The sequence below is a fragment of the Vigna unguiculata genome, chromosome 10 (assembly GCF_037176805.1).
Source record: "Vigna unguiculata cultivar grain cowpea cultivar isolate G323 ecotype 2 chromosome 10, ASM3717680v1, whole genome shotgun sequence".
Taxonomy (NCBI): domain Eukaryota; kingdom Viridiplantae; phylum Streptophyta; class Magnoliopsida; order Fabales; family Fabaceae; genus Vigna; species Vigna unguiculata.
In genome coordinates, this window is record NC_140801.1 from 2071639 (window position 1) to 2081793 (window position 10155).

Sequence of the window (10155 nt, forward strand, 5' to 3'; positions counted from 1 at the left end):
TATTCTAGTCTTTGTTAAAGTTACATCATCTATTTATAATATTTAGGCTAAAACACGAGTGTGTTCTCTATTTGTTTTTGACTAAATTTCATTCATTCTTGGTGTTTTTCTTTATAAAAGTTTTAGTTTGGTCTAATATCTCAAATTTATATCATCACTCTCCTTTGAAAACAATGATAGAGTTTTTGTTCGGATACATCATTTTGAAATTCTTTTTGCTGATTCAATGTATGAGATCTGTCTTCAGAGACATAGAAAAAGGTGTTTCATGTATTTCAGAAGTTCATTTTGAGGTATTATTTCAGAACAGTTTGAAAAGTATTATATACATTTTTGAAAGCTTATTCTGAAAATCTCATGTATTTTAACAAAATTTGTTCCAAAAATCTTGTTTTAAAAATTTCGTTTTGACTGATTGTGTCGAAAATTCTGAAAATCTTGCTCAGAAATTTTAGAGTTATGTATAATTCAAAAGTGACTCCTATAAAAAGCTAAAATATCATTTTGAAAATTTAAGGGATAAAAGAAAAAATTGAGTGGTTGACCTTGAAGCAAGTCCATTACTTTTTTGCATTGATTTCTTTAGGCAATTGCTTCTTGCACTCCATCAATTTCTTCTTTCACTCTATTATTTTTTTTTATTTTCTCCATTACTTTTTTTATTTTGTATTTTGGATTGTATAATCTAGAATATAAATTTTGTATTTTGAATTATTTTATATTTTAAATTATGTATTTATTTTATTTTATTTATTATTTATTTTAATAAAAGAATTGAAAGTCATAAATCAAAGGTAAATCTAAAATTTCAACATATATAAACATATTGTCATATGAGATGTGTGGCAATAGGGACAAGGATCCAAGTGAGTTGAAGTGTTTGTACAGCATACTTATGTTTAAATAATTAGAGTTTTTACTTTATTCTTATTCTAAATAACTCTTATGATTAAATTTATATTTAAAAATATTTTAATTTTATTTAGATAAAATAAAAAAATATCAAAAAATAAATTAAGTAGTTTTAAAGACGTGTTATTACTAGAAAAGTATTAAAAAAATAGTATAAATATATATAATTAAAAAAGTTATGTAAAAGATTATTCTAATTTTATCATAATTTTAAGAAGATAAGATAAGAAGATATAAAAATTATGTCTTAGTATTTATGCATGTAATCATAGTTTAAAAAGAAATTAGAGATAGCGTTCAACTTATAAATAGGCAGATGAACTATAATACAGTAATATTTTAATTTGGATCATGAATACGTATTTGTACCATATTTAATGCTTTACTAATATTTAATGAAATATTTAATTTACTATAATATAATAATACTCTTTGAATTTATATAATAATAATAATAATATATTTATAATATTTTTAAAAATTATTGTAATTTTTTAATATACATAAACATATCATATTCTATTATTTTTTAAAATAAATGTATTAGCGTAAGGAAATAATTAAGAAAATAGGAAGGATATGAGGATTTAAGAGAGAAAAATTAGAATGTGATATTTATGAAATTTGAATTTTTGTAAAAATATTTCTAGTTATAATTAATTATGTCACTCTAATTAATAAAATAAATAAGAGATTGAAATTTTTTATATTGATTTTAATAAAATTGTGTGATTTATTAATTTTGTATTTATTTCAAATATATTTTTATTTTTTAATTTTTTATGTATATTTAATTTTGCACTGATTTTTTTATCAAATTTATAATTCAGTTATTTATTGGTTGTTTTTATTAATTTAATAATTATGTTATTTAATTTATCCTGAAGTGACCATTTTTACTAAATTTAGAATGATATCGTCGTTCTATTATTAAGTCTATAATTTTGTTATTTCATTTATCTTCAATGTCTTGATTTTTTTATTATTTAATTTATCTATCATTTGGCACCAGTCCTCTTTGTTAAATTTATATTTATGTTATTTAATTTATGACACTAATTCTTTCTATTAAATTTCTGATTATATTATTTAATTTAGATATATTTATTCATGGATCCTATTTATTAATTTAGACATTTTTATTTTATTTATATGTGATATACTTGTTATTTAATTATTTATTTAAAGTTTTTTATTCTTATTTTATTTTTATATTATATTATTTTAAACATTATCCTTTTATAATTCAAAAAAATAAAATAAGGTAATAATAAAAATAGAGTAAAAGATATTTTTTTCATGAACTTGGATAAAACAATCACCTATATGTTCTATTATTATTTTTATACCTCTTTGACGATGTGCGTAGATTATTGGTTAAGACAAAGATGACATATTTTAATGGTCATCACATCCTATAATCTTCGAAAATATCAAAGAGTATGTCATTTGAAAAAGAGTTATAAGTTTCGTGACAATAAGTTAAGATCATGTTAATGTATGGATGTTTGTATTTTAAAAGTATTAATTCAATAAAAAAAACAAAGACCATGTTGGAGTGTAAAGAAATATTTACCAAGTAAGTCAATATCTAAATTGTTTAGAATTGCGTCTCAGCAAGGATATTCGTCGGCCAAATTGGATAGTGGTTGACAAGAGAAGAAGATGAACATTTTATTTCAATTGAGAGTTTTGATGATGATGATGACGACTTATGGAGAAATGTGAAAAACTTAATGATGATTCATGAAAAAATGAAGACTTAAAGAATGTATAGAGCTTGGATTCAAGAGATACATTGAAGACTTAATAATTTAGTTGTTGAAGTCTTGTAATATGTGTATCTTATTTAAAATAGATAAATTAATAGGTCAAGAGTTAAAAGACAGAACCCAGGAAGCAAAACACCGAGAGAGTTTTATTTATTTGCAAAACTTACTAGAATAAACGATTATCTCAAGTGATATCGATTATTTCAGTAAAAAATAATTTTCGAGAAAAGCCTATATATGATAATCGATTATCAACAACAATTGTGACTTGACTTTTAATATTCTTAACCTAATTTCGAAAGTGACTTCTATAAATAAATGTGAGAGTCCATTCTATAAAATACAGAAGTTAGATAAGTTTGAATACTTGAGAATTCTTTGTGAAAAAGATTTGAAAAACTTAGTGTGAGGAGAGCGATAACTTTCATCAAGTGGATTATTGTATGATTAAGTGTTACTGCTATTGCTAGGAGAAGTTCTTCATTTTTGTGTGATTCAAAGGAGGTGTTCATTCCATGTAGATTCAAGGAATGAGTTTTTATCCGCTGTGGGACTCAAAAGAGGTGTTCATCCCTTGTGGATTTAAGGAAAGTGTTTTCACCCTTTGTGATACTCAAACGAGGTGTTCATCCCTTGTAGATTTTAAGGGAGATGTTTTTCATCTCTTGTAACTTCAAGAGAGATGTATTATAAACCCTATAACTTTCTTATCTGTGATTGTAGTATGCTTTATTCTACTGATTGAGTTAATCTCTCTATTTGAGAGATTAATAGCTAGATGTATGATATATTTTAATCCCAACCTGTATAAATATTTTGTGTCAATCTCGCTACCTTCTTTATCTATCAATAGTTACATTAAGCAAAGAAATTTTAGTTGAAACAATAAATTTTGGTAAAAATTTTAAAGTATTAATTTTTATTAATTAAATCAATTTATCCTCTGTTGATTTTTGTCTAGAAGCAAACATTTCACTGTGCAATTTTAACAATAATAAGTATACATCTGTTTTATGAACTAATAAATAATCAATATTTTCAAGAAATTAATTATAATTATATCAATCTTTTCAAAGAAAAATTCCCAATTACCTGATTACTTCCCTAGTAACTTTTTATATTCACATTAGATCATCAAAATTAAAGTATGGATCCATATTCTTTACAATAAAGATAGTAAAACCTTTCATGAACCAATCAACAACAAAATATCTGTAAAAGATTTTTCCAAATTATCCATTTCCACAAATTTCGAATAGTCCAAATTTGAAAAAAAAAGATATCAGTTCGAAAATATTTTATTTGTCTTTAAAATATTTTCATCTTAAGATTGAAAAACATCAGTTTAAACCAGTTCTTACTGGTTTTATATTGTTTCTATCTATTTTATCAGTTTCACCAACTTCAAAAAATATCTGAACTTCACCATGTCTCAAGAGTGCTATTTTGATTCTCTTTAGAATTTGAATGTCAAATGAATAAAAACACACACAACTAAACATTTTGGCATTACAGAATCAATGATACTGAGTTTCAACAGATGATATGATGCATGCAACATGTAATCAAAATCAAATGTTGAGTCTTCTAAAACTCAAACATTCTCAACTCAACCATTCCCTCTTTCCTTTTCGGAGAACACCAAGCAACAACCTTTCCAGACTCAAATGACTTCAAGGAGTAACTCAGGCTGCAAATGAAATCCTCTACCGCCAAACCATTTTTCAAGGCGAAACACTCCAATGCAATTCTGGTATCTGCTCGGAAAACAATTGGCCCTACAACCTACAAGTGGACAAATAAACAATTTTATTTCATTTTTCTACATAAATCTTTATCACAGTTACAAGGGTATTTATCAGGTTCAGAATGCTGTTGATCTAGAATATAATGGTTGTTGTTGTTGTATCAGGAGAGAAAAAATTCACCTGTTGTTGAAGGATTAAATTTAGCCTGGGCGAAGCTGATGCATCAGCCCTGGAACTATTCAGAATCTTCTTTGCATATTCTGAAGCTGAAGAAATATCAACACGAGCATCTAGTCTGGTTAAGTCCCCATATTTTTTTGTGAATTTTCCATGCTGAAAGGAGTAACCAACTGAGCCAAATAAATCACCAAAATATTCAAATCTCTTGCTTGTTGACACCCCTAAATCTTCTGTTGAATTACTGCTAGAAAAGCTCCTTCCATTCCGAAGCCATAGAGTAAAGGTGCCGCCTGCAATGTTTATGAACCAATAGCAAAACAATTCATGCATATTAAAATTGCCAAAACTTGTCTACTACACAGCTGACATCCTCATCCGCGTAATGGCAAAATATGTTCAATGGGAAAACAATTTATGTAATCCAGCGAAGAATTCCTTGAATGCATTCATATCCATATTCAAAAACTCTTTATTCAAACAGAATCTGTAACTTAAGCGAGCAAAGCTCTTGTTATGGTTAGGAATCTAAGTGTGAGTCTAAGTCCCACATTAACTAGAAATAAGAAAGTAGAACACTATATAAGGATAAAGACCTATAAACTCATTGCCTTAAGATTTTGGGTTGAAAGTGGTGTCAGGCCTTATGTGGTTGACCTCATGTCTCATTGGTGTTACATCTCTCCAATAAAACTCCTTTTATAGACCTAACAGTTATTAACATATTTGAAATCTGTTTGTACAATAAGTTTGTTAGAAAATATCTCAGAAATCTTGACAGCATTTAGAGGATCTTAAAATGACCTCCGATGAGTAACTTTTGCATTTTGCAGCACAGAAAAACACACTTGTAATATAAATTCACTGTGCTGCCAGTATTCCTTTCTTCTCTTCTACATAAGTCATGTAATTTCATCAAAAATGGTAAAGAAGTTGTATGCTTAAGTAAAAACACAACACAAAAATGAAAAATAGTGACTGACACAAAACATTAAACATACTTTAATACTTATTCTCATCCCATACAGTGTAGAGAAATTACCAATCACTCCAAACACAGCTGAGTGAGGTTCGTTGAGACGCACATCATATGGAACCACCTCTTCATTCCCTTCTTCCGCGGTGCTCTTATCTCTCCAGAAGTATATAATCTTCTCATAGCTCGTGGCACCCTTCAGACATAACCCTGGTTGCAGAGACAATGGCGGGTTACCATCAGTTGCATTCACTTGCTGGGGATTACCACCATTTTTATGTAACCCAACACGCCAACGGAGTCCAGATGGAGACAAAAGGGATGCCAAATCAACAGATAAAGACACAGGAACATCCCAATATTTTCCTTTGTGGTCAAGAAACAATTGAGGCAATGCTACTTCTACTGTAAGATCATGTTGAGGAAGCTGCAAGAGATCTTGTCTTTCAGATATTTCATTATAGACAAAAGAAAAAACATATAACATATCAACATTGAAATGAGGAATATGCTTAGATAAATATGTTAATGAATGAGGTTTATTAAAAGTGTTCAGTTTGACTGAATGTAACCTTAACCTTGATTCAAACAGGAAAATTTTTTCACAGCAGAAAATAAAAAAAGAAAATTATAACGAGTGGTTAACTCCATGCCTTTCGATAAAGCATCCCTTTGCTGCGCAATCTTGCTTTCTCGCCATGGCCCTCTAAACCAAACAATACGGATGTTAAAGGAGAAAACGCATACTGAAACGTTAACCCAAAGGACAAAAGTGCCTTGTCAATGAAATGCTTGGCAACATCCTTGACCGTGGAGAGATCAAACTCTTCAGCGTTAGAAATCTCATTTTTAACACCAACAATCAGTTTCCTGGGACGAAACTGTCCGGTCATTGTAAGCCACCTGTCATAATTGAGTTATATAAGAATATTGAAAAGTTGAGATTTTTAAATGTTACATATAAATATATAATCAGTTCATAATGTAAACAAACTGTCTGCAGATAGTTTTGGCTGTCCTTTTTGCCTCTGATCATATATTCTTCTACTAACAAAGAACTATAGCTAAGGTGCTGTATAGGCTTAAACTCTAGAACATTTTGAAAAATCATTAAAGAGTGAACATATATGCTTAGTTACTGCTTTATGTTACTCACATTTATCAGAAAATCATAACAAAAAGATACACAAAAATAAGTAGGTATTAAAGTAAACTCTTTGCACTCAGTGGCTCTAAGATCATGCAATACACATTGAAATTCCCTTTATGTTTTATATTATGCATATGCTGGTTCTATGCTACACCATTTTACCACTCGAAAATAACAAGCAACCACTCTCAATACATCTTCAACAAATTCGGGATTGAATATTGCATGAAAGATGATTAAACAGGGCATCACCTAGCCACTTTCTTCAAGCTATATGCATAATACAACTAGCATTTTCTGTTTACTTTAGACTAAAAAAGAGATGGTTTGCCCTCTTACTCATTTTGTCCCATTGAACAAAAACTAACCTGCACTTCAAAACGAACAAGCAAAAACAAATAGCTTTCTCCAGTTCCTGGAAATAACTGAAAAGTATACCCTAGTAAAGGAAAAATTACCCTTTCAAAATGCTTGAAACCCCCTTTGTCCCGGTATTCAAACCAATGTACAATTAGCCCCAAAAATGCACTTGACTAAAAAAAGGCTGAGCTTGGCTCCTTATCCTAACATACACACACACACACATACACAAAAACACTTGCTTTTAAGGAGAATATAATGGGCTTTCTTTCACCTTTGTCAAAAAAAACCCTTGAAAAACAAAAATGGTCCCATAAGATTTCAATTGCTAACCAAACTGCATGCATAGTCACAATCACTAAATAGAAAAGGAAAAAAAAAACGAAAAATTGGATACAGAAAAAAGAAACAGGAAAACAAATGACTGTTGGAGGCTCAGATGACCAAAGTTTGATGCAGGCACCCCAAATCAGAATTCATCTTAAATTCAATTGACATTAAGCTTGACCCAACTTATATATAAGTTCCACCTCAAGAATTAAGGAAGGCGATGTGAGACTTCCCAACAACCCCTCCACAAATGTCTGCCAAGTAAACCTATTTTTTTTAGTAGACGATTTACCAAGATAAGATATAAGTTCAGATATCACATCAAATTCAACTCAAAATCAATTGACATTAAGTGAAATGACCAACTCATACATAAAGCCCCACCCACCATATGAGACATACGATGTGGCTCTTCCCAACTCTAGAGAACCCATCTGCCACCACATTCAACCAAATCAAATATATGCTAACAATGGACAAAATAACAACCATTTTTCATGTGTTTTTTCTTCTTTTCTAGAAGAAATTAACATAATTATTATGATATTTTGAGCAATGATCAATGAAAATTTCTTCGTAGTAGAGAACTAGTTGAGTCTCTTTATTTCTCTCTATCTCTTTTCTTATGAAATCACACTACCTATCATATCTATATTTTTCTCTCCCATCTCCACATAGCCAAGGTTTTAAACAACTGTCCACATAAACAATTTCAAGCATGCATCAAGGTTAGTGGAGTGTCATTGACCATTATTGTGGTCACATCAGCCGCATTTGTTCATAGTTTTCCACAATATCAAGCCATAATTTACAACCTTGCACATAGGTGACCATGTATTAATTTCCTGAATTTTCTAACTTTTCTTCTAAGAATAATGTTAGAAAAACACTCCTTCCTTTAGATCAACACAATAAAAACATCCAATATTACAAAGAATCTTTTCCTTTAAAACAAAAACTGTTCAAAAAAATTCAGTTGCTCCAGGATTATTCCACCTTAAATACTCCGAGACAGTGCTTTGTAACTGACTAAAGTCCTAACAAACTCAACCAGGGTTACCTCTAATGTAGGATACCAGCGGGTACCTGTCTTTGGCTTCATAAAAAGAATGTATTCTAGTCTAAAAACAATTCTTCCCAATAACAAAAGAAAAGCATCAGTATCACACTCTCTAACACGCTCAACCATCTATTAAAATTTACTAAAAGCTACAAAATCGCATTATATGATAAGTGATAACTGCTAAAATTTGTATTCCAAAAAGGGTTTATCCATAAAAACTTTTTTCATAAATCCTTTTAGTAAAGAAAAAAAAAAATAAGAAAATCATAAAATATAGTCTCATACGCTAAAACTAGCACAAGTTAAAAATTAAATAAAACAAATTCTACAAACCTATCTATACATAAGCTAATTCAAAATTTTCTGTATTAAAACTTTTAACGAGAAAAGTTCATCCAAACATTTCCTTTCAAACAATATAGTAAGGAGTATCTTAAAAAAGAAAGTGTTAGTTAAAAGGGTGGGTTGCTAGCATTTTCCTAATAATTGAAAAAAAAAAGAAGAAATATCTCTATCCTTGAAAACAAAATAAATATCAAAATTCCCAATTCTCAAAAGCTGGAGACCCCATTTGCCATCAACATCAACCAAATCACAAGAAGGGACAAAGTCATAAAAGAGAACAAAAGGGTAGCGAAAGCAAGTAGTTTGAGAGCGAAAAAGTGAGGTACCAGCGATGAGATGAGAGTTTGAGGAGAAGGGCCTGGAGACCGAAGGAGCCCAAATCCTTGGAGGAAGTGGGAGAGAGAAAGGGAACGACAATGGGAAGACGGAGCTCGTTTTGGAGGAAGGAGAATTGTTGGGGGCGGAGCACTTTGCTGGCGACGGAGGCTTCCACCGGAAAAGGGTCTCCGGGAACGGACTTGGCCCAGCCGTCGTGGCACTGCGGCGAGGCCACGTTCTGGTCCCAGAACGCCGATTCAATGCCCGTCCTAAGCCTCGCCATTGACGATTGTGAGTGAAAGCTTAGGTTCTTCTGCTGTGTGGTTTTGTGTTGGGTTTCAGAGGTTTAACCTCACTGCTACTTATCCACTTGTTTTTCAACTTTTCCATTTTCAAATGAAGTTCAAATTGTAAAAGTCTTTTTTTTTTTTTTTTTTCTTTTGAAGTTTTATTCATAAGAGATTTTTTTTTTTTTTTATAATTTCTAGATATTTTAAAGACCAAATCTGATTTTATTTTTAGATTATTTTAGTGACTCACTTGATATATAATATCTATATTTATTTGTAATAAATGAAAGTAGTTATATATTTATGTATATAGTACAATTATTTTGATAAGTAGGTATTGAGTTATGTCAGTCTGACAATTTTTTCAAAGGGTTCATTAATGTTTAACTTTCACGTAGACTTTAACAGTATTTTTAATCTAAAATTTTAAAATAATAAATTTATTTATTATTTATTATTTTACTTTTTTATCTTTATTAACGTGAAACTTCGAATAAATTTTTAATAATGTTATTACATATAAAAATAATTACGATATATATGAAAAAAGAAAAATAAAATAGACGGAATCATAAATTTTAAGGTAACTATTTTTAAAGTTATAGCGACAATAATTTTTATGTATTAAAAAGTAAAAGTAATATTTGATGTAATGCCCCCAATTTTGGATACTTGAATTATTACAAGTATCGTGCAAATGCAATAGACTGTCTC

General features: G+C 29.6%; 1 protein-coding gene across 1 annotated transcript; it reads right to left on the minus strand.

The window, feature by feature from the left end:
- Positions 1-4112: 4112 nt before the first annotated feature.
- On the minus strand, positions 4113-9550 carry LOC114167517 (TRIGALACTOSYLDIACYLGLYCEROL-like protein). Its single transcript, XM_028052617.2, has 5 exons — positions 9160-9550; positions 6239-6488; positions 5652-6012; positions 4613-4902; positions 4113-4469 (listed from the first exon to the last, which is right to left on the minus strand). Exons 1-5 carry the CDS (start codon positions 9432-9434, stop codon positions 4272-4274), a joined length of 1374 nt encoding a protein of 457 aa, XP_027908418.1. The 5' UTR covers positions 9435-9550; the 3' UTR covers positions 4113-4271.
- Positions 9551-10155: the final 605 nt, after the last annotated feature.